This window comes from Bidens hawaiensis, unplaced genomic scaffold (genome assembly GCF_021521415.1).
Source record: "Bidens hawaiensis isolate Kalapana, Puna unplaced genomic scaffold, B.hawaiensis_p1.1 tig00051072_1, whole genome shotgun sequence".
Lineage (NCBI taxonomy): Eukaryota > Viridiplantae > Streptophyta > Magnoliopsida > Asterales > Asteraceae > Bidens > Bidens hawaiensis.
Window position 1 is genome coordinate 96,546 of NW_027506182.1, and position 26,061 is coordinate 122,606.

Consider the following 26,061-nt stretch of genomic DNA (forward strand, 5'->3'; position numbering starts at 1 on the left):
GGTAAACCACTTCACATCTCAACTAAATTTTCACCCAATCAATGCCGATATTTCCAATCTCGTGGCTTCATACAGCTTATTCCATCTTAACCGATTATGCACCTACCCGCTTATAAGTATAAACTTAAAAAGTACTTTTAGTCACTTATAAATCAATTTTACTACTATTTATGTAATCTTAACATGTTTAAATTTGAAGTTTTCTTTTGGGGACAATTCTGAAATGAAAGATACACAAAATTTAAAATTATGAATGAAGAAGGAAGCTGAGTAACTCCTTAATTGCAGATTTAGTTTTTAGTTTTTTGAATTAATGTTTATGAAGTTAGAGTTTGTTAGTTTTCGTATTAGACTAGGATTGGTCTAAAGTATTGTATAAATAGAGTCCATGTGAGGCCACTTTACCAGAAATCTTGTGTGTACTTACTCGATCTGGATACCGTTGCATGCCTGGGCCTTTATTTCTACTCAGTAAATGAGTGTGGCATAAAATTATTAGTTTTACACTTGCCTGAAACAGAGAAAATAAATGTGGAAAAATCACATTTAACTTTAATTGTATTGAATGCCTCTAGATTTACATTGGAAACTATTCCTCGGAAAGAGGACAAAATTGTAGTAATTACCTATTTACCTTTTTCGATTGAAGGTACCACAGAATAGATCAATGCCACAGGTAGATGATGAGTCGACTATGGCTAAGAAGGTGGCCAAGTTGAAGACTCAAAAGAAGGTGGCCCAAGAAAAGAGAAAGATGGAGGCAAATATTCACATTGATCAGCCAGATGTTAATATAGCTGAACTTCCTCCTTCTCCAAGACAGTCTTCATCCATTGTACGCTTTCCATTACCTTGAGTTCATGATATGAATCTTAATGCAAGTTTTACAATAGTGATATGAGCGATATTTATCAGCGCAGCAAACATACAGTGTGCTTATCATAAAACATAATGTTCATTTGGCACAACCGCACTAGCATTTTATTAAGGTTGAGTATAGTGGGGGGGCTACGATCAACCAAATTTTGTCAGAATGGGTCAATTTAGACTACAATGTACTATTTTAAAGGTCAAATAAGTCAAACTGGAAATTTAATTACATAGAAAACATGCTAAAACGGTAACCAGTAGAAAGTCGCCCAACGCATAATGAGGTGTTTTATGATCTCGTAAACTGTTTTTATACAAAGAATTTTAGTTATAATCTTTATAATAATGGTTTTTTTGTGGCCCGCCATTAAATTTTAGTCCTTGTGCTATGGTTTGCAACCTGTAAACATGACTGATTGCTGCTGAAAAGTGTGCGGTAACAGCTGCCAGTTATTTTCGTTTACATATATCTAACTGTTACTTCTTTCTTCAATCTTAAGCTAAATGGTTTTTACCATTTTAGTACGGTAAATGCTTTTATAGTTGTTTTAATTTTTAAGGTAAAAGATCATAAATGCCTTTTCTAGAATGAGCTTTTGCAAAATGAAAGTTACTGATCTCTGAGATTTAGATGTCTCATTAGCATAAGGAAAGGGGGATATATTAAAAAGCTGGATAGGGAGGTCATTAGTAATACTTTGCAATTCTTTTGTTAAGTTAGTCATTTCTTTTTCTTTTTCTGACAATTGATTTGATACCTTTCTAAATCTGTTTCAGATGCCCGCATTCTCAAGCTTTGCTTAGTGATCATTAGTGATCACTGATCAGGAAACAACATATGGCAGTTCAACCTTCAGAATAAGAGTTCTTTCAATGCTTTTCGTTAATAATGTGTGTTATGTGTCAATAGCACACAGTAAACTACGCGCGACCAACTTAAAGTCGTAGTAGTACAAACAATTTGTTAAATAGATAATGTTAAATCCAGAGATGATGCGTATTTCATACATTTGAATTGTTTTTCTTTGTTGGGTTGTCTTTTTTGGGTCGATGAATATCCTTCCTTGCAACAATTAAATAAATTGTTTACAGACAATTTGAAGAATTTTAAGTGCCATTCCAGCATTGGCTAGGTGACAAAGGCTTTTGCCTTTTCGGGAGAAGACGATGGTTCAGATCCTAGTACGGGTGGATTATTTCTTGATATAGTTTAGGAGTAGATAGTAGATGAGTGTTTGAGTCACCATTCAAAACTGAAAAGAAGAAGTTTAAGTCCCCCCTTCTCAAATCAGAAATCATGGCTACAATTATCTATTTAGAAAATTTATATTCTAGACATCTAATTAAAAGTAAAGTGTTGAAAGTTTAAATTAAACTTAGGGGTCAAAGTGTGTTTGAGTTTCAAAGTTAGATAATGTAATTAGGCAGCAGGGATAAAATTGTGATGAGGTAAATTAGGGATAACCGTTATTTTCTTAAGCGTCGCGTCTTTTCGAGGCGTCGGTAAGTTAGGTATATATACATATATGTATTGATGTAGAAACGTGTGAATGATAATAGAGATCCAATGTTCTAGTGTTAATTGTGTTATAGTTCAGTTGATTGCCAACAGTTAGTATCAGAGCGGTTACTGAAGAAATCGATTTAGGAAGTCCGATCAAGAACTGTTTTCAAGTATTTAATAAAGAAATTGATCAACTAAAAGGGGTGATCAAGAAGTGTTAGAATGGAATCAAGATATATAGATGGAATGCTATTTATATTTGATCATCGGGGGCAAATACAACAACGGTCATCATAGTGTAACACAAAACCACATAATCAGTTTTAATCACAAATTCGATTCACATCCGATCAAGAAGGCGAGAATCCTTAATCATGATCGACCATAGTATAAGCATTTAAGAAACAATGATCAGAGGAAAAAATGGCACAAAAAATTCAGGGTGCGGAAGTTAAATTAGAAGACATTGTTGCTGCAGTGTCCGATTGAATTAGAAATTGTTTGTTTGAAATCAATTTTGAAATTTGAATCTAGAATATGCTTTTCGAAGAGAAGAGGTGTTGATCAATTAAAAACAAAGGATATTATCAATGATCATGTAAAATCTAATATATTTTACAAACCCGTAGATAATTGGGAAACATGAATGGTCCAGTTAGTGAAAAAAAAACAACAAAAACAAAGAACTAATTTGACGAAAGTCGCTAAAGTGACCACACCTCACAGATGATTTTTCCGGTTTCCTCTTTAGTCTTTACCAAATTAAATTCCCAAAGTTCTCTAGATCAAGATGTAAAAGCAGGATATTCCGTTGACCTTTAATATGTTTAAAATGGGATTTTTACACAAGAAACGAAAATGCATAAGCCCAAAATTATATATGCTACATAAGCCCAAAGTTTCATACATACGTCAGATTTTGAGTCATTACATGTGTCATTTCGAACTTCTTAAGAAACGGCAAAGATTATACGACATGGGTAACCAATCCCTCTAACTCGTCCGGTTTACGAATCCTCAAAGGTAAAACGATATATTCTTTCTGCAATAGCTCATTGATCATCGCTTTACAAGTCTGCCTTTGATCTTCTGTTGTCCTATAATTTATTAATCTGAAGTTTAAACCCTAGTTTCACAATCGATGTACTTGGTTGATCCAGTTTTCTGCCAATTTCTATCTATTAATATCATCTAATGTTTCGAAATCTACAAACTAGAAGTATACAAAATGCACAATTAGTAATTAGAGAGTTTAATATGTGGTTAAAGTGCTCATTATATCTTGTTCTTTTTCGGTAAGTGACAAGTAATAACTGAGCTTTCTTAGCAAGTAAACGGAGTACGATCGAATTGAGGGTAACGACAGGTTTAATTTGTGGAAAAGCATAGGATCGAATTGTGGTGTATAACCGGGTGATTGATAATTGACTGTTGTAATTTGGCTTGTTTGGATCCATTTTTTTGAAGAGGGTTAAAAGAATTTTGTGTTTATTTGACTAATTTTTGTTCTTTTTATAGAGGTTAAGTTTTAAAAAAAATTGTTAAAGTTACCGTTTACCATCCAATTAATTTTTGGCACCGGTCATATATTGGTTGAATGGCGAGCGGAGTGGTGGTCACTCCCACCATCCATTTTTGCGGTGTAAAAGGAGGCGGTGGCGTGGTGTTTACTGCATCACCGCACAACCCACCTGCCGCATCATCCCTGCATCCTCTTCCCGTACTCATAACACATGGCCTTATAGTGTGGTATTTTTAACCATTCCTAATCCTGAAAACATTTTTATTCCGCTACCTTATATAGAGTGACAATATTAATTTGAGAATATCTCTTCAGTATGAATATTAAGTATTATACTGATATACTTTAAAATTTTTCAGGTGATTGAAACGCAAACCCGGTCTAAATAAAAGAATAAATTCCTGACAGATGGATGTGATACATGACGAAACAAGTAACATTGAAGAGGAAGAAGAAGGAAACGAAGATAGAAACAGAAATTTACCTGATGATATTATTCATCATATTCTCTCTTTCCTCGACATGAAATATGTTCTTCAGACTAGTACACTGTCTCACAGGTGGGAGCCTTTTTGGAAATCAACTGACCATCTCAGTTTAAATTATCACGAATTTCGTACACAGTCTATGTTTTCCAAGTTTGTGAGGCATGTTCTATCTCATAGAAGAAATGATGTAGCACTTTCTAAAGTTCAGCTCACAGTAACAGGATCAGCCAGACCCTCTGTTGTGAAAAGCGTTGTAAACTATGCATTTCAGCATAATGTTACGGAACTGAAAATGACATGGCTCGCTAGGGCGTTCTTTCAGGTCCCAGAATGTCTTTTCAGTTCTCATACTCTCAAACATCTCACCCTTGCAGTAAGTAAACAATATGTCGATCAACATGACGCCAGCTGCCTACCAAATTTAGTTTGGGATTTTCCAGCGTTAGAAACTGTGTTTTTGAGTAATTTGCATTTTGGTCGTCAAGGAGAGGAGAGCCTTGACTTCTTTTCCAAGTGCCTTAACCTAAGGGATCTCACTTTACATAAGTGTTGCATGTTTGACTTAAAGATTTTCAATATATGTGCTCCAGAACTTTCTAATCTCACAATTACGGATTTCATGTTATATCCAGATGCTTTCAATGTGGTCGCTCCAAAACTTAAGAATCTTACGGCTTCTGTAAAATGTTCATTCATGTTTGAGTCTCCGCAGTTGTCCAGCGTGGGTTTGGACTCTCTTGAGAAAGTGAATCTTTCCTTGTCAATGCCCTATTACAAACAGCTCCCTTATTTCCAGGAGAAATTTGTTCCAGTGCTACTTAATTTGTTTCCCAAACTTCGCAGCACCAAGTTTCTGGTTGTTAGTTTGGATATAGTTGAGGTATACAAATACCAATTTTCATGGTTATTGCTATTTATCTTTACACTTATTCTTTTATAGGATTCCTAAGACTTGAAATAGTTACGAGTTTTATTGTGTTATTGAAAAACAAAAAGTACATAATATAAACGTTAAACTGTCCCGACAAAGTAAGGTGTACGATCTTTTACACTGTTACTGCTGAAAGTTTCTAATTTCCTTATTTTTGTTTATTTGTTTGCATATTATGTACCAAGACACTCTTATTATGCCTGGATCAACTCTCACATGAACCTTGTCCATTCGATAACTTGAAATGTTTGAAGATTAATATGGCATACCGGAAGCAGGAAGACCAAATAGCTACAGTACCCACTCAAGTCAGTAACAAATTTCTTGAGAACTCTCCTAGTGCCACATTCATCATGGATTTTTCTCAGGTATATACATGCCCTGATGATCTGCGTATTTGTCTCCATATTCTTTTTAATCATTCCTTTGTGACTTTTTGCAATTTATTTAGAAGTGAAGTTAAAGATTGCTTCGTAACTATAAGTTCAGTTTCTTTGTTAATTAAGATAGGCTCACTAGCAAATGGATATGGTATATGATCTTTCTTATGTGTTTTCAAGGAAAAAATATAGTAAGTACTAAAGGAGATTGTAAAAGGTTAAGAAGGAACTTCTTTACTTTATATCTTAGATCACAATGCTATTTTGCAGAAGAAGCATTGTCTTGTTCTTAGATATTTGTTGTGAATAAAATGTAAAACTGTAAAAGCGTATATTCTGTTTGAGTGAAATGTTATACGCGTAGTTGATTTTCATATCTTTGGAAGTTGACTCCAAATATCTTGTTGGAGTGTTGTTATCTTGTTGGAATGAGAGCAACAAGTTGGATTTTCTGAAGTTGGCACCCTCTCCAAAATTGATTTATTTTCCGACTAGGATTGAATAAACCTGTTTGTGCCACACAGGGAAATTAGTGCTTGTGCGGGTAATCAGTAATGGTAAATTTGGTTGAGGCTGTGAGTATAAGGCTCGGAAAAAGAGTGGTGGAAGAAAAAAAGAATAGGGATCAGACTCGTGTGAGCATAAGGCTCTTGATACCATATAAGAGAGGATATTTTGTGTAAAAGCTTACTCTATTAGACAGAATACAAAGTACATACAAGGAAAGGAGATAACTAAGGTTAAATCTATGATAATCAATAACAACCACAGTATTTGTCTTAAAATATAGTTAAGCTATAAACAGAAATGCATTTAATACAAAGTCAATGGGTAAGTATCCTGCTTAATATCAAGCAGGAGAACGAATGATTAAAAAGAAGCGTTTTGAAAATAAATTAGATAAGGAAGATATTGAATAAATGACATAAATCAAAGAGTTTGAAGCTGAGTAAAAGTTTCCTAGTTTAAGGGTAACATGAAATGGTGTGAAATGGGTATGGGGAAGCTTGGTGAGCTAGTAAGTACGTGTTCAAGTCCGGTTAAGGGTTTTAGGTCAGTTTTGTGTTTTAATGGGTTAATTAAGTTTATTTTGGTGAGTACATGTATTTGATTTTGGTTGATATATAATTTCTAGTTCAGAGGAATACTATTTGGAGTCGATTTTTGTTTTGATTTGGCTTGAAGGCTAAGTTTGGTTTGTTTTTAATAGTGGGTCATGGGGACCTTGTAACATGTAGAAGTTTATATTTCAGTTTTCTCATTAATCAAATAGTGTCGATCATTGTTTTTTTTTTTATCATAATGGGATTCTATGTTTCTATGTTTAATCGACCTGTTTATTTATTTCACGGGCCTTAGTTTTCTAGATACTAAATGGGTGTGACATAAAATTATTAGTTTTACACTTTCCTGAACAGAGAAAATAAATGTGGAAAAATCACATTTAGTATTAACTGTAGTGAATACACCAGATTTCTTGATTTACAAAGAAAACTTTTCATTAGACGAGATGACAAAAATGTTTTTGAGTGATTCCCTGTTTCGATTGAAGGTGCCACAGAAGAGATCAATGCAGCAGGTAGATGATGAGACAGTTGCTAAGAAGGTGGCCAAGTTGAAGACAGAAAAGGTGGCCCAAGAGAAGAGAAAGTTGGAGGCAAATGTTCACATTGATCAACCAGATGTTAATATAGCTGAACTTCCTCCTTCTCCAAGGCAGTCTTCGTCCATTGTAAGTTTTCCATTACCTTGAATTCATGACTATGAATCTATGATGCAACTTTAACAATAGTGACACGAGCAAAAATTCTCAGTGCAGTAAAAATCCACTGTGTTTATCACAAAACATAAGTTTTCACTTAGCACAAGCATTTTTGTGCAATTCGATCTAGTAGATTAGTCTGGGGCTGCGATCTACCAACTTGTGTCAAAACTTGTCCATTTAGACTATGATGTACTGTTTACAGGGTAAAACAAGTAAAAATGTTTAAAGTCGCTTAAAGCACAATGAAGTGTTTAAGATCTCCTAAACTGTTTTATTCAGAAGAAATTTAATTAGCATTTTTATAAAAATTAATGTTTTTATTTCAATACTTAATAATATATATTAATGTCTAATGAATTGAAAAAATTGAAGAGAAGGATTGTCAAGTCAAACCCAACATGTTATGGCGCGTCCTAAACTTACTCGTTATGTACCGTTTAAAGGGTATTCAAAATTTTCAAGGTTTTTTTTTTCCTCACAACTGATATGTCATATGTTGCTTTCTAAACTTTCAGTATCAGATGCCCACATCCTCAAGCTTTGCTTAATCAGGAAGCAACATGGCCGTTCAACTTTCAGATTTAAGAGTTCTTCTAATGCTCTTTCTTTAATGTGTAGGCTTCCTTTGGTTGTTGTGTATTCTGTGTTGACAGCACACATGCAGTTTAAATTTTATTAGCACAACAGTTTGACATATCAAGTTTGGTAAATGGGTGATTCACCTTACATGGAGTTATAATGTTTAAATCTAGAGAGATTGTGTGTATTTCATAAATTTAAATTTTTGTTTCTTTGTTGAGTCGCTGTTTTGGGTCGATGAATTTCCTATCCTTCAATTATCAAATAAACTGTTTATAGATTATTAGAAGAATTTTAAGTCTCCCCCTCTCAAATCAAAGACCAAGGCTACAATTATCTATGTAAAAGTTCATATTATAGACAGCTAGTTACAAGCAATCTTCTACATACTTCAAGTCTCCATGGTGGGCCTTTATTTCTTTTTAAGATCCCCTGGCTTCTATAAAATTATCCTGATCCCGCGTGACTTGATAATATCATCTTTCGGGGCCAGGTTAGATTTGAATCTTTAATTCATAATTCTTAGATTTATGTGAAAGTCATCCACTTGCCACTGCAATTGTGGGACTTAATATCATGTGTCACAAACCGTTGGAAGGGAATATGGAACTCAAGGCATATGCCTATATATACTAACCAAATAAAGTATCTATATTTTCAATTTGCAAAACAATATAACACAATTTTGTCTGAGATGATAAATAGTACAATATTATTGTGATAATTAGTAATGAGTTTAATCTCATATATTCAAAATGTACATTAACTTTAGAGAGCCTTTTGAACTAGAAGGATGTAAAATTGAAGTTCTAATAAGGTGACTAAAACTAGAATGTGTTGAATATTTTATGATACAGTTCAAATAAGGCCACTCGTAAGTTAAGTGACCAAGCAAGGACGAATTCCGTTGGTGGGTGCACACCCCTTTTATGACTAAAACTAGAAGCCTTGGCATGAAAACTTGACGTATTGGTGCAGTATGACTTCCAATTGCAAACCATACTAATTACCGAGTTGCAAGCGTCCTATGGCCGAAACACCCCTTTTTCAGGCCTCTTATGGACTCATCCTTCTCATTCTCATGAGTCCTTCCATAGCCAACACCCGATTTCTACCATCACAACTTGTTAACTGAAAGAGATTAAGAATGTTGATTGGTGGTGTGTCCAGGAATGAAGATGATGATGACATGATCAATTGAATGAAAATATATATCAACACAAATCAATAATAATACATACGTTCAAGTACAACCCTTAACTAGTTAACTATAGGACTTGGAATCGGTGTTTTTGTTGAGTGAAACCTCATGTCGGTATGATGATAACATAAAGTATGCTTGAATTGGACCAAATTAACCTAAAGAGAAATTAAAGATTCAAATCAATGTGTCAATCAAAATAATTTGAAATACCGAGTTTTACCTTTTATTATTAAAAAATAAGGTCATAAAATGTAAGCTATTCAAAATAGCTCGGAGATTATGAAACCCATAATGACTTATTTAATACTAGTAGATTGCATGTGCGATGATGCGGCGACAACAATTTACAACGTTGTAGTTGTTTATGTTGGTTCATAAGTTAACTCGTGAGATATTGTATAATAGTACTTTATTTCGTTAGTTTTATTATTCATATAATATTTTACAAAACTTTATTATATAATATTTTTACTGTTAATATTGTTTCAAGTTGGGATTGCTTATTTTCACCAACTTATAACTTATAAACTTATTGAAAAGTAATAAGGTGTTTAACTTATAAACTTATTGAAAAGTAATAAGGTGTTTGGGATTGCTTATATTGTGAGAGGAAAAGTTTCATAAATTACACCTGAGATAATAAGCTCATGAGCTTGGTCTTACTTCACTGTCGAGAAACGAAAGAAGACTTCCATCTCCAAGTTTTTTCCTGTCCGAAATCAACGAATTAATTATACTATTTTTTGATCTTCTTGCAGACCCTCAGAATAATTTTTTGGTTGTGCGAACCAAAGGGAATGATGACCCTGTTTTTGCATTAATTGCTACTTCATCAATCTTATTGATTAGCGTACTAATCCTAAATGGAATGTAACGACGTAGGGATCCATATGTAAACATAGTATCTATTTAGATATGCTCAAATGACCCCTTCTCACAATGAGAATGTATATAACCCTATTCCGATCTGGTCCGGTATGAAATGAACTTATAATCATAGAATCGACTTGATCATCAGATTATAGATTATAAGTTCATAACCAAGCCCATTGCCAGAATCTAACTGGGGTTCGCGGTGGTGGAGGGACTGGATCGGAAAAAGAGCGATTCTAGTTGTAAGATATCTAATGAAACCGTCGCTGGAATTGAGATATTATTCAAAGAGAAAGATCTCAAATATCTGGAGTTTGTCTTTGTATATTATAGGGATGATCCGAAGGTACGGAATGTATCGTCAAATATTCAATATGATTCCACAAGATCTAGTTTCGTTCAAGTAAGGGATTCTAGCCAATTGAAAGGATCTTCTTGTAACTTATTAAGTTAATGAAAAGTTATAAGAAGGCAAAATAAGGAATCCCAAACACCCCCTTTAATATGGTATATATTTTTCATAACTGTTACACATATTTGAATTACATTGTTTAACGGTTATTTTGCGCCCAAAATTTATCAAATGGAACAAAAATTTTAGACAAACCGTGGGATCATTTAATTATGTTTCTTTTAAAAAATAGACATGTCATTATAAAACACTTTATAACATTGAATGTTGATTTACTGTTTTCTAATAGGATAATTCCCAAAATAGTCCAAATGAAAAGAGAGAAAACCATAATAGTAAAAAAGTGATTAAAATTCCCAAAATAGTCCATGGAAACCTATCTACAACGTGACATTGGTATTCGTGACGTAAGTTTTGTGAACCACTCACAGATTGACACGTGTAAAGGAACGTGAAAGTTTCAACGAAATCCATCTTTGTCGAAAGTTTTCAACCCAAAATCATTTTCTCATAAATTAATCTCATCCGACGCATTTCAGGTGAATTTCGTCTCCTACGAGAAATTTCAAAAAAGTTGCAAAAAAACAATCTTTTCCAATGAATTTAGTCTTGTTAAATGATTTTCAAAAAAGTTTAAAAAATACAATAATTTCCCTATGATGGCGGTGGGTGGTGGTGGTGGATGATGGCGGTGGGTGGTGGTGGTGGTGGTTGGTGGTGATGGTGGATGATGGCGGTGGGTGGTGGTGGTTGATGATGGCGGTGGGCAGTGGGTGGTGGATATGATTTTCAAAAAAGTTTTATATACAACTATTCTTCTTATGCAAAAAAAAAAGATAACTTTCATCTAAAACTATCGAATTTAAATAATTTGTAACAAAATCCATCTTTTCTGACAACTCTTCTTTTTATGCAAAAAAAGATGAAATTCACCTGAAATGCGTTGGAGAAGATGAATTTCTGAGAAAATGATTTTGGGTTGAAAACTCTCAACGAAGACAGATTTCGTTGAAACGTTCACGTTCCTTTACACGTGTTAATCTGTGAGTGGTTCACAAAACTCACGTCACGAATACCAATGTTACGCTGTAGATAAGTTTTCATGAACTATTTTGGGAATTTTAATCACTTTTTGACTATTATGGTCTTCTCTCTCTTCATTTGGACTATTTTGGGAATTATCCCTTTTTAATTGGTGCAGCTTATAAATAGTATCTTTAAAATTTAACATACTAAGTTTGTAAACCAAAATTTATAATCACATGAATGTTGAGGGTATTTCTTTGTTCTTTTATAAAGAATGTCAATATAAAACAATTTATTACCTTCAATAAAAATTTGTAATAGTTTGATTATGTTAATGGATGTTGAAAGTATTTCTTTGTTAAAAAATAGACAGGGCATTATAAAACAATAACATTGAATGTTGATTTGTTGTTTTTTTAATTGGTGTCGCTTACTTCAATGATGCGTAATTGTGCAAAGGCAGTCTACGAAGATGATGTTGCAATCGGTAAGTAACTCAGGGTTAATGTTATTGCATATGGTATTTACATGCTAGTATTGATATTTTGAAAAGAAGTATTAAATTGATATTAATATTTTTTTTATTTTTTTGCTATTTATTGATATGTGGATGATTTTGTGATTCCACAATTGAATAGAACTTTATGTGCGGTATAATATTATATTGAGTTAATTTTATTCTTATGGTTTTGTAATTTGAAATGTATAACTGGGAAGGCTGGTTTTGTAATTTCATAGTTAATAATGTTAAATAGAACGAGGGATGTTTATAAACATTTTATAGGTGTTTAGTTGCATATCTAAGTTGTACTTTAATGCTTCATTGAATTGTACGTTATAATCTACAAATCGATTTGAAAATTTTTTATATCGAAACATCGTCAAAAATAAGCGCGTCGTAACGTTTGGTTCAAATTTTTAAGTACATTATATATTTAAAAATATGGACGAAAGCAAAAAAAAATGTAAGTTTGTCAAATTTTTTGATAAAGATGAGGGGTAAAGTGTGTAAACATTTCTAGATATTACAAAAGTTAACTAAATTATAAGGATATATATTGTAAGTTTTAAAGGGTATATATTGTAAACATAAAATGACAATTAGAAGTTATGAGTTAGTGATTTGTATAAAGTCAAAAATATCCACAATAGATTTAAAAATTATGCATTAGAAGTTGCACAAGTGCATTATAGGTTGGACATCTTAAAAATTAAGAGGTTCTTGGATTCTATTTATATACAGTAATAGTATAGATATATTTATATGCATATTTTATTTATTCATTTAAACATATGTAAGGCAGTTATGCAAGGTAGTTACGATTACCAATAAAACCCACCATTATCGCTTGAGTTTCTATCGAGCTCCCTAAACTTCTCATTACCTTCTTCTCTCTGTATCTCCTCCATTTCTTTTTCTTTCTTTCTTTTAATGTATCATTGTATATTAGGTTTTTCCTAAGTAATTTAATTCGTTGCATCAAAATGAAATCAATTTTTTAAAGATGTAAAGAAACTGAGACACAATTGTAGTTGATGATTGGTCAAAGAATTGAAGACTGGATTTCATTTATTGATGAAGACTATCACGTCTATGGTTACGAATGACAGATCCGGACCGTGACATCGAACAGGTATCCGTTAATTAATTTATCACACATGAACAAACCGAGAAATTTGAATCCCACCCGAATATATACATATATATTTTTTAGTTGAATTTTGGCACGGTTCTTGGTGGAAACGTAAGAATTACGAGAAAGTATCGGCCTCTATGATGTTTTATGAACCAAATTGTATTTATTTTCAACTATATTAAACGCCATGCTAACCAGTGGCTTACGATGGGCGCGTCTTTAAAGCGTCAAGGCAGGAAACCGTTGGAAGTTGGATTCGAACACGTAAAGATCAAGGAACTTATGTTGGAATTCAATTGTGTATCTTAATTTATCAGATTCGTATCAATGCTTTGCACAAATTGTTTTATGTTAGCTGATGTTAATTATTTTTGTTCTAAAACCATGGTAGAAGTCATGCGGATCCGCTAGTGTTACAATATTCTTTCATTCTACTGCTTGAAATTACTTTGATGAGAATTTTAAACCTTATAACCTGACTTATGTTCGTTTCACTAGAAATTTCCAAATAAAGCGGCTTAATTTCCCTTCTAGTATGTATAATTCATGTTTATCCTTATTGTGAAGGCGCTCAACACATTGAAAAAAGGTACACAACTAATCAAGTACACCAGGAAGGGAAAGCCTAAGTTTCGTTTATTCAGAATCTCCATTGTAAGTTGCTTCATGTACTAATTTCTTGAACTGTACATGGCTTTATCAGAAATTATTCATTATTTTTATCGTATCACTTTCTAATTGCATGTTACCTAAAAGCCCAACATAAACTGGACAAGCTCTATTTATAGTGGATTCTAAATTTGGCACGCACTGCCAATTATTGAAATTGATAACTCGTATTTAAATACTAAAACTAAATATGTAAATATACCTTTGAATTAAGGCAATCAGTGATGTACGCGTTGTTACACTATGAATGAAAAAATTGGAAATTGCAACAATTGAGGGGAAATCTTTAGTGATGAAATAGGAACCATAAAAAAATGGAATACGACATCTGGCCCAAACTACATGATCTGGCTCGTTGAGACCTCCTCCATTGCTTATGGCCACGTAACTCCACTTGTAGACCAAATTATACCATGTTTATGTTGGGCACCTTTTTGCCTGTTTTACCCTGTGTAGCTGGTCCGAGTATGAGTCTGCTAACACTTGAATCAACCACTTACCAGAGCATGAAACTTTTGTTAGTTAGGTGCAGAGAAAGAATAGAATGATCACCACCGGCTAGCATTTACTCTTGCTATATAACTTCTTTTTTTGGTGGCTCGTGTTCTTCAAGTTTATGCCGGCCTTTCAAGCTAGTTATATTCTGACTGTTGATTAGTTGTTTCTTGTTACTGTATGTTGAATCCAAAATTTTCATTGACAACCTAACTAAAAGGTGTTTATTCAAATTTTCAGGATGAAACCACTTTGATCTGGTACTCCCATGGACGGGAAAGGAATTTGAACTTAGCTTCAGTTATTAGGATCATCCCTGGACAGAGAACAGTTAATTAGCTATTTCAAGTGTTGATTCATTGATTTATTTCCTGAAAATAATTTAATCAGCAATAGTATATGTACCTGCAGCTGGTTTTCAAAAGATGCAGCCAACCTGAGAAGGAGTACTTGTCGTTTTCCCTTATTTACAAAAATGGTGAAAGATCCCTTGATTTGGTTAGATAACTTATTCTTTCTAATGCTTATTTATTCAAATAAGTAAAACCCTTAAACACACTCGAGAGTTCACAGAATGTAAAAGTAATTACTATGGTTGTATAATTGTAGATATGCAAAGACAAGGTTGAGGTAGATGTATGGCTTGCAGGGTTAAGACATTTAGTTTCTTCAGCACAAAATCGTACTAGACGTAGCGGAAGTGATATTTCTGATGTAAGAATTTCATTTTTCTATCCTTGAGTTCACTCGGTATACATTTCATCCTCATTGGACTCAATGTATGTTCTCTGATTAAACTCTATTTTACTTTTTTTCTTATTACAGGTGTATGATGTTGCAAGTGAAGCCGGTCAAAAGGGGCGTCCTTCTGGTGTAGCATTAGAGTGTGATTCAAGTAACTCGCGAGGCTCATTTTCTGTGGATTTGCGTTATCCAGAAAACATACATAGTTTTCTCAGTTCAGATGTGGCAACGGGACGTGCAAACATGCAAGTAAGAACAAGTTGTGCAGATAATTACAGAATTAGTGTTTCAAATACACCTAGTTGTTCAACTCAAACTACCGCCGCACCTGATGATATAGAATCATTAGGAGATGTTTACCTTTGGGGAAAAGTTTGTTGTTTTAATGAGGGAACTTTAAATAGTTCCCAACAAAAAGGTGACACTTTAACTCCTAAACTACTGGAATCAAATGTAGTTATAGATGTCCAACAAATTGCGTGTGGTGTTTCGCACTTTTCTCTTGTAACGAAACAAGGTGAAATTTTCACTTGTGGGGAGGAATCTGGTGGTAGGCTTGGTCATGGAACTGACCGAAACGTTGGTCGCCCTCGCGTTATTGAATTCCTTTCAGTTAATAATGTTGACTTTGTTGCTTGTGGTGAGCATCATACTTGTGCTGTATCTTCATCTGGTGATTTATATACTTGGGGAGATGGGACCCACAATGCTGGTCTTCTCGGACATGGTACTGATGTCAGCCACTGGATACCCAAACAAGTTTCCGGACCTTTAGAAGGAATCCAAGTTTTATCAGTTGCTTGTGGTAATTGGCATTCGGCAGTGATAACTTCCGAAAAGAAGTTATATACGTTTGGCGATGGGACTTATGGTGCTCTGGGACATGGTAATCGAGAGAGTGTAAAATTTCCAAAAGAGGTTACATCTTTGAATGGGCAAAAAACTCTTAAAGTTGCATGTGGATTATGGCACACGGCAGCAGTTGTAGAGGCCTTAAAATATCAAACTAAAAACAAAACATCCAAAAAACTTTTCACTTGGGGGGACGGAGATAAGTACCGTTTGGGTCATGGAAACAAAGATACTTACACAGAACCAACATGTGTAATATCTTTAACTGATCATAATTTCCATCAATTAGCATGTGGACATACTATGACCGTTGGCCTTACGACATCCGGTCATGTCTTCACTATGGGTAGTACTGCACATGGTCAACTTGGTAACCCACAAGCCGATGGTAAATCCCCCAGTATGGTTCAAGATAAACTAGTGGGTGAATTTGTTGAAGAAATCACATGTGGAGCGTACCATGTTGCGGTTTTAACATCAGGAAGTGAAGTTTTCACTTGGGGAAAAGGTGAAAATGGGAGACTAGGACATGGAGACGTAGAAGATCGAAACACTCCAACTTTGGTTGAAGCATTGAAAGATAGAACTGTTAAAAGTTTATCTTGTGGTGCAAATTTTACAGCTAGTATATGCATTCATAAATGGGCTTCTGGAGTAGACCAATCAGTTTGTCATGGTTGTAAACAAGCATTTGGTTTTACCAGAAAAAGACGTAATTGTTACAACTGTGGACTTGTGCACTGTCACGGTTGCAGTTCTCGAAAGGCTATGAAAGCAGCGATGGCTCCAACCGCGGAAAAGCCACATCGTGTTTGTGACTCTTGTTATGTAAAACTTAAGAAAGCTGCTGAAACCGGAAATAATAATAGTAATAATAATAACAAGAGCAATAATGTTTTAACTTTCAATAGAAGGTTTAATAAGAGGACTTCAAAGCCTTTGATATCCCAAATAATGGAACCGGTCAAGTACCATGAAGTGAAATCTGGAAAATGTGGATCAAGATCTAATTCTACTTCGATGGTAAGAACTTCTCAAGTTCCATCTTTCCATAATTTAAAAGATGTTCCGTTTCAATGTTCAGTAAGTGTTCTTCATAGTACGTGGAAACCTGGTACAATGACTCCAAAAATACCTGCCTTCACTGGCCCAAGACGGCCTAATCCTCCTTCCATTGCTACCCCTAATTTCTCACGGGGTGTGACTGATGATCAAAAGAAATCAAATGAACATATGAGCCAACAAGTGTCAAGATTGCGAAACCAGGTAAAAGCTCTTGTTAACTGATATTTCATTTTTGTCTTTCTGTTATCTTAAATATATATTAGATTATTAGTATTATTAGGGGTTAATTGTGTTTTGAGTCTTAGCTTTGATACCATGTAAAAGTAATGGACTACATCTTTAACCGAATTTCGTAATTACAAAGAAGGGGATAGGAAACACGCCCTAACGAAACCTAACTTGAGCCCGTGGGTTAAACACAATTATACCTGAAAGAGATTGTAATGATCGTCATTTCTATATGCAATTGTTATACATCATCATTATTTTTAATTGGTAGGTGAAACAATGGAAGCAAAAGAGTGATAAGCAAGATTCAGATATTAGAAAACTACAGACAGCTACTAAACAAGCTGAGTCGTTAGCTGCAGACAAAAGTGCCAAATGTACAATTGCTGTCAATGCATTCAAATACATCATATCTCAGGTATGCCAATATTGTATCTATTTCCACTTTTTATTCTATAATTTTGCTCTGTTTTTTTTGAAAAAAAGAATCTCGAATTCAGATATTAACTATAAAGAATCCATATTGGATTTTTATGCAACAAAATATTACAACAAGTTAGCAAGTCGATAAAATTAAACAATGTGGTACAGTATACATAGATGATGTGGTAATTGCTTATTATTTTATTGGTTTTGATAATCAGTTAAATGAACTGGCCGAAAAAATGCCACCCGAAGTCTCCAATGACAAAAACATCAAAGACTTGATTGATAAAGCCAATGATTACATCAACACGCACGGAAGTGATACGTCTTCAAATCGCGCTCCCCTACGATCATATGAGCCTGGAGAAAGTTCAAGTAATCATAATATTGATGAAAACAATGAATCTTCTTCAAATAATACTTCAGACGCTGAAAGTAGAAATCCAAACCGTGATAGAGGGAGAGAAGTGATTGAACAATTTGAAGCCGGTGTTTATGTTACTGTTCTCCAACTTTCAGATGGTACCAAAGTATTCAATCGGGTTAGATTCAGGTACTTCAACCTATTTCTCACTCGTCTAGCTTTTACACATGTTCTTTTTTACAAGTGTCTGCAATATCGATCTTAAACGGTCAACTAAAATACTAGCTAACTGCAGAATGGTTCAAATGGGTCGAATCATCCAAACTCTACTTTAATGCCTACAATTTTCTAAATAGTTTTATGCAGTTATATAGATTATTAATACAATGATTTTACTTTTTATCATAAAATGTCTATTTGGCATTATATAGCCCCTAAACTTAATAAAAGTGACTATTTTGTTAAGTTTTATGAATTGTAGATAAAGAATAATACATTTATTAATCCTAGTACTTATAATTAGGCATGCTTTCCCAACCTTTGTCCTGTAAAAGTAAATGTTAAGATGAAAAGAAACTATCGATCAACATTTGACCTACAATCCACAAGTGTAACAAAAGAGCTCATTTGCAATCAGAAGTTGTCTATTAATCCAAATTTTCTACAACATCGCACAGCCGAAGAAGGTTCAATGAACAGCAGGCAGAAGATTGGTGGAGGGAAAACAGGGACAGGTTGTTTCAACGGTATAGTCCAAGAAGACCATCAGGTAGTTCAAGTGTACCACGACCACCTGCTCAAGAAAATAATCAGGAACCGCCACCATCTACTTAACTCGGTTTTGTTCTTGTGGGCACTTGTAAGTAGGCCAATTATGATCTTCTTTAGAGTGTTTACTTTCTTGAAGATGGTAGTGAAGGGAAATATGTTGAATCAAAGTTTAAAAGGAATTTACAAAGATTCTGCTTTACATGACTTCAATCTGTTATCTTGTCATGTTCTCCAAGGTTTATGATTTGAAAATTCTATCTTCAATAGGAGATCACTTGTATATTGACTACATCAAAAGAGATTTAGAAGGTAAACTTTGTGAGAGTTAAAACAATCAACTATACTTTTGTTTTTTATTGGAAAAATCAGTTTTAATAATCTAAATATAGCTCATTGATCGATGATGATTTATACTAGCAATAAGGCCAATAACACTCCTAACTTTTACTTTTGTTGTTAAAAGCAATCTCATTCTATCAAAAAGTAACTTTTATACGATAGATTGATATGTTTCCTATTTAAGATAGGATTTGATGTGTTTCCTATTTTCGTTCAAAGACATAGTATATATATTAGAAACACAAACAAACAAGGGGGAGAAACAAAATTGTCAGTATAATTATCTTTTAACAAAAGTTTAATTAATGATTATTTCTAGTTGGTCGCGTCTAAAGGAACGTCACTAAGACACTATTCAAACATCATTGACGTGTCATAAGAGCCTTATGATCACATGGGCCATATGGTCACATGAACCATACGACAAGGGATAATAAGCATATGGACATATATGTGTTTGACAACAAGGAAATGACTGATATGACAGTTGGCAAATTTATATGACCCATATGACCATTTTATGTTCTATCATACGAACCATATATTTGTAAAGGCTTTGTTGTGTAGACTTGATTTAACATCATAAGACTTGTATTGTATAATTCATATTTCAGTTCCCAAATATAATTATGAATCATGTTTGGGATCACTTTCAAATTAAAGTAATTCGTCTGTGTGCAAAATTAGTGGTCAAATAAGATAGAATGAGTTCTACAAGAATAAGATGCTCTTTCTTAGTAAAAACTTATTCTTAATTTGTATGTTGAAAAGATCATACGATTTACCATCACAATGGTTAGGATGAAACACCGCAACTCTTCCTAATAAAGAATGATGGTTTGGTGTAACCGTCGTGATGACATTAATGAGAACCATACTGGAAACTTCAGTAAGCAACTCCATCAACGCTAACTCTGTTACCATTAATCGCCTAGTTATAATTGTTGCACAATTGCAACCAATAACAAATGCTCCTAATGACCGGTACCACTTATGATCAGTCCCACAGATCATTAGATCCTACTTGTCATCCTTCTTTTATGCAACACTTTCTCAATTATGCAATTCTAAAGAAACTTTTGGTGACACATATGCAATCCCACCAACCCCTCGCTTAGGGCATCTCCCTCGAACCCCAACACAGTGGGGCCACCTCTTGAAACACTCAGGTTAGTTAGTGAATTAAATAGTCATGATCTAGTGTGTACCGACTGCACTTCACACATCTTAATTTATTTCAATACGTATTCTTATTCCTCATTTGGGCTGTAATAAAATCCAAATTACCCAAATAGCATGATTGCACTAAAATCACCAACACAACACATGTAAAGTCATAAGGCCAAATTAATGTGATAAACACCCTAAACTACACTTCTAGCTATGTTTATATAGATTCCCTTTCTAATTTAGTATGGTTGCTGTAAAAAATAGTACAAAAATTGTAATTATCTATACCGTTTTAGTCATATGGAGTTTTATGTTATACGCATGCCTAACTGGTTATGTATACACATGTCGATATATTGTTGATTTTTTTTTTTTAAATGAATCGAAGTTTTATATAATTTACTATAAAACGATTACAATAAAGTGGCAGGCAAACGGGCAACAAGCTGCGCCGCAATCCCCTTTTGAACAGCAAAGCCAATCCTGCTAAAAACGAAGCTTTGGGACCTAGAAGCTGAAGAGGTTCCGTGTACGACGCGCTGAACCCTACTCAAAAATTTCACAGCCTCTGGAGCCAGAAAACCAAATGTATCAAAGGCAAATGGTAGAAAGACATGTTGATTATCTAAACAAGCTTTCTCGTGTTTAACAACTTTGCCCGATTCAGCCTTCAACGCAGCCTGACCCACAACAAACCCACGGTCCCTGAGCCCAACAAGAAGAGACACTCCTGTAAGATCCACACAGGCGTGTTTCCCCCTGCCCACCCGAACACAAGAATATCAGCTGGTCGTAAAGTAGACCTCCTTCCAATTGTTGATTTAAACTCAAATAAGTAAAATTTTAACACGACACGGGAATTCGGGGGGGGGGGGGTTGGCTTATTCAGTGAACAAGATTAGCTAAATGAGTCGTGTGCAAGCTGAGTCTGAGTCGGTGGGTTCACAAATAAGTTGTTTAACCTGATCATTTTTAACAAAAAAAAGTGTGTTCTCTTTTATAAGTTAAACTAACTTGATATCTTGTGACAACATTTAAAGGAAATTGGCAGCTTAAACACAATAATTGTAGTAACATTTGTATTTTTGTAAATTAGATTATTGTTATGCAAATAAAAAAAGGTAAAACTAATTTTTTCGTGAAATAATCAGTTCGTGTCAAGCCATAAAAACTCGTCCCATGTTCTAGTTAATGAGTTTAGAGTGATTTTCAGGTTGTGTGAAATTTTGGATTCCATATCAGATTTTCAGTTTTGTGAATGATCAACTTACCAAAACACAAACACGAATAATTTAACACCTATGAAATGTATCTGAACCTTGTGATGTAAGAGTTGATATAATATCATTCAAAACTTAAGATAATGTTTGGTAGGCAACAATGACATACATAATACATAATGAACTATTGTTAGGGAAGTAAAAAAACATGTTTGGGTTGGTCATACGAATGAAATCATAAATTACCCAATGAATCTCACGTCAAGTCATTCATTCGCATCCACTTGCTTTTTTTTCACCCTATTTCCTCTATCACCCTACTTTCCCGACACTACCACCATCATTACTAATGTCACTACTACTACCCGCCACCGCCTCACTATCACCACCACTCTCACTACCGCCATCATCATCACTATCACCGCCACCACTTGACCACTATGACCACCATTCTCACTACCGCCATCATCACCACCACCGCATCATTACCATTTTTTTTTCTTTTAGTAAACAAGATTTATTTTAAAACATGGGTATTTTTGGTATTAATGATTCACGTAACCCTTGTTTAAAACGTTAAAAGAATCCTGGATATAAGTTCTTACCATTTCTTTTGTGACATCACAAAATCTCCCAACAATGGCCACACTTATTGCCATAGCTTCAACAAATAACCACATTCATGGACCCTAACCATCAATACTCCATAAAGATATATCTATTCGACAACATACAATAATTAATAATAATGTCCTTTTCAATTTAAAAGAGGTGTAGTGGTAGGAATTTTGGGTTTCTTATCGAATACTCAAGTTTAATCCTTACTTACAACACTTTAGGGGATATGGGTAGCTAGTTGAAGGAAAACTGCGATCTTTGTGATCTCTAGTTTGATCTTAAAAGCGTCTAGATTTTATCACCAGTAGGCCTTCGGGCAAATGGGTTTTCCCTGAAACTAGAGAAAACTTGGAAACGCTTAAGATGTGACATTTTGCCGTTGGGTCACTACAAAGCAACTGCATTTTATGTTTGTTATACATTAAACAAAATTAATAATAATAATAATAATAATAATAATAATAAAAGTTATGAAGCAAGCATAGAATAAAGACTATGTAGTACAGAGTTAGCTCATGGATGAATCGAACCAACTACCAACTACAACTACAATGGACGCTTGAAGATGTAATCAAACTCAAGACCAGAAACCACAACCCTTTGACCAAATTGTAATCCATAGAAATTACGCGGAAAAAGAATAATAGACTGACTATTTCATAATATTATTTTCTCCCAATAATTTTCGTTCTTTCTTTCTTGAGGAAAAGTAGAATGCAATCAAGCCCTGATCTTTGGATGACTGTTTATTAGCACCACCTAATTTCATCAGTTTGATTATTATTTTATTATTATTATCAAATGGGTTTACAGCAATCCAAAGATGAGCTTTTGTATCAACAAGTCACAAATGCCAACACTGAAGCCATCAAAAAGCTTCGAACCGAAGGTGCTGCTCTTGAGGTATTTATTCAATTTCATTCATTTCATTAAATTCGAGTTTTGTGGTTAAAATTGGCAATCGATTTGGGTAATTTTTTTATACAATTCGATTCTTGGAGTTGAATTGGTGAATTAATTATTTACCCCAATTTCAGTTTTAATCACATTTACATTTTATAGGTTTAAATTTCAGACCTTGTGTTATAATAATTGCATATAACACAGTAAATTAGCATTGATATGGGTTTTGTTGCTAATCTAGATTAATATTGTTTATGTATGTAAAAGGGGTTGTGTGCAGCTTGTTGTCCACTTATCAGCCTCTTTATTGTAATTGGATCTTTTTAACTATAAATAAATAAACTATAACAAAAAGAGGTGTGAAAAATTAATAAAAAATAACAGTCTAGTTTCCAGATTAGCCTTTTCAGACTGCTTATTCGAATTGGTGTCTGATGATTGTATTTTGATGCAGCAATAAGCTGTTTTGAATTGGTTAACTAAACTGATTAATTCAATTAGTTGCTAGAGAATTACGCCCTTAGGTGGTTTAAAGATGTTTATTCGAAATAGATTATTTGAAGCAGATAATTGGTTTTAACCCAAGCTCACTGGTTCGGCTTGGCCTCGTTTGCAAATCAAGTCGGCTCAGCTCGTTTATCTTAACGAGCTGAAATGTTGAGCTTGAGCCGCTTGTGTCTCATGAAAGGACAAAACTGCCCTTAGGTGAATATTTACATGACTAGACTTTAACACAAAAAAATTAGCGTCCGTTAGTGGAAAGGACTTAAACGGTGAAAAAAATGTTGACCTAAAGGATGATTTTTGTTATTTTCTTAGTTTAAGGACAAAAAGTAAAATTTGATATTTGCTTAAGGACAGAAAGTGTAATTTACTTTGAAATTTGTGTTATACTTTTGGGTTATTAGTTATACATATTAAAATTTGTGCTTTAGTTAAACGAGCCAACTAGCCATCTAAACAAGCGAGCCAACAAGCGAGCCAACAAGCCGAGCTTACTTTGGCTTTGGCTCAGCTTTGATCGTTATAAACGAGTCAATTTTCAAGCAAATTTTTTGAACAGCTCTACTTAGTGTTGAAGTTATGTGTTTAACCATGTGTAAACTGTTGTTCTGGTGCAGTGGCGGATAAAGAAGGAAAGACTCCTTTGATATTGGCTTCAACGAATCCACAACTATTTGATGTTGCAAAAACATTAACAGAACTGGGTGCAAATGTTAACGCCTATCGTTCAGGTGTTCTGCTTTGTGCCCCTTTAAAGTCTATATATGGTGGTTATTATAAGCTCTATGATAAAGGTATGCATTATATAATATGTATCCGTTTCAGGTCATCATGCTGGAACTCCCCTGCATCATGCTGCACAAAGTGGATTAGTGCAGATGGTTAATCTACTGCTTTCACATGGTGGTGAGTGCTTGTTAGTTACGTTTCTCTATTTTTATTTATTATTACTTAATAGTTAAAGCTTAATACACTATTTATTATTATCATTTTCAGCTAATGCATTGGTGTTGAATGATGACTGTCAAACTGCGCTTGATGTTGCAAGGCTCAAGGGAAATAGTAATGTTGTTCGTGCAATTGAGGTACATTTGACATTTCATTTCACACGTGATTATGATTTATGTCAATGCCATATGCAAAACCCGCTGTATGATCTTAGTTGGATTTGTAATGTGATGATTTTAGAGCCATATCTGCTTATTCTCTGGTTGGTTGCACGAGGTATGTGAGCCGGGCTTCTTGACCTGCGTGCTCCTAAGCCTAGAAAAGTGTAAGTGTTGCATTTTATCATTTGTGTATAAGACTACTAAGTGGTCATATCAATATAAGATGCATAAATTGTGTGGTTCTAAATTCTAATGTTTCTGCATGTTTTGAGCTACGTTAGATGGTGTCATACACATTAACGTGGACCTGAAAATTTGACACGACACAAACCCTAAAAGAGTGCTGTACATATGAACCAAACACAAACACAACATGGATATTTTCATGTTGACACGAACACTGCCTGTTTAACCAAATGTATTTTAATTTTTTGCTTTTTTCGGCTACTTTACGATTACAATTTTACAACAAAAAGATGTATATAAAAACAAGTACATCTAAATTATAAAATCTTATATCAGTTTCTCCTTAAAACTTAGTTTTGGCATAAGTTACCCAACCAATTTAATTTATAACATAAAACACATTTAAAAACATAACTGGGTGAAATGGGTCGCCCCGTGAACCGTCGGGTTGACATATCCCATTTGGCTAAACGAGTTAGCGAATGACCTGAAACAGACCCAAAACTGTCAGGTTGACACGAGCACGACTTGTTTAGCAAAACAGGTTCGTGGGTTCGACCCAAAACTGACCCAAACCTGTTTATAGTATACCCAAGCCTGCGAATTTTGTGTCGTGTCAAAAATGCACACCTCTATTAATGGAAAGTATTTGGAATATTGCTCTACTTTGATATCTCTCTCTCTCTTGACCTGTCAACTTTTTTAATGAACTGCACTACTTGCAGGTGGGTAGTTGTAGTACCGTGTGGACAACGTAAACAGTCGAAACCTATGCTGTTGGAACTTGCTATATATTCTGGTTTACAGGTATGTTTGTTTTTAACTACCAATAACCAAAAATCAAGGGTCAATGTACTTGTCTATCTTCTAACTTTTGAATACGTTTGACTACTTGTTAAACAAAGGACAACTGCTTAATGAAACTGCTGATAGATGCCTAAAAAACGCTGAACTTGTGAAAACTTTCTATTATAAAGTTTCAATGGTTTATGAATTATGACAGTAACTTATGAATGAACAGGATGCCAAACCGCGCACAATTATGGCACTATGGAAGGCTAATATTGATGAATCAAATCTTAACCAACCCAATCCTGCATTGATCATTTCTAGTTCCAAGAGTAAGTTCTCAACACATTCAAATTTTGTATACTTGAACAATGTAATCTAGTATTTAAATTTTTTGCATTATTTTTTTGTCTTTTAC

At 34.2% G+C, this 26,061-nt stretch overlaps 2 protein-coding genes and 1 long non-coding RNA gene across 3 annotated transcripts; all 3 read left to right on the forward strand.

Annotated features, from left to right (window-relative positions):
- The first annotated feature begins 53 nt into the window (after positions 1-53).
- LOC143617001 (uncharacterized) lies at positions 54-8,278 on the forward strand. Its single transcript, XR_013150758.1, has 3 exons — positions 54-649; positions 7,248-7,427; positions 7,976-8,278. It is a non-coding gene; the product is annotated as an uncharacterized LOC143617001 (long non-coding RNA).
- Positions 8,279-15,180: 6,902 nt separating this feature from the next.
- On the forward strand, positions 15,181-18,899 carry LOC143616996 (PH, RCC1 and FYVE domains-containing protein 1-like). The gene is made up of 4 exons (XM_077089674.1): positions 15,181-17,217; positions 17,516-17,662; positions 17,889-18,223; positions 18,712-18,899. The coding sequence occupies exons 1-4, from the start codon at positions 15,343-15,345 to the stop codon at positions 18,866-18,868; spliced, it is 2,514 nt and encodes an 837-aa protein (XP_076945789.1). The 5' UTR covers positions 15,181-15,342; the 3' UTR covers positions 18,869-18,899.
- Positions 18,900-22,704: 3,805 nt separating this feature from the next.
- On the forward strand, positions 22,705-25,975 carry LOC143616998 (putative E3 ubiquitin-protein ligase XBAT35; the record flags this gene model as incomplete). The annotated part of the gene is made up of 7 exons (XM_077089677.1): positions 22,705-23,077; positions 24,177-24,290; positions 24,385-24,465; positions 24,556-24,644; positions 24,748-24,830; positions 25,580-25,661; positions 25,876-25,975. Coding segments are annotated over exons 1-7 (673 nt in total), but the record flags the coding sequence as incomplete, so codon positions are not given.
- Positions 25,976-26,061: the final 86 nt, after the last annotated feature.

Coding starts and splice junctions, on each gene's coding strand:
- LOC143616996 (XM_077089674.1), top strand. CDS start 15,343: ATGCAAGTAAGAACAAGTTGTGCAGATAATTACAGAATTAGTGTTTCA. Junction 17,218..17,515: donor TGTCAAGATTGCGAAACCAG/GTAAAAGCTCTT, acceptor TTTAATTGGTAG/GTGAAACAATGGAAGCAAAA. Junction 17,663..17,888: donor TCAAATACATCATATCTCAG/GTATGCCAATAT, acceptor TTTGATAATCAG/TTAAATGAACTGGCCGAAAA.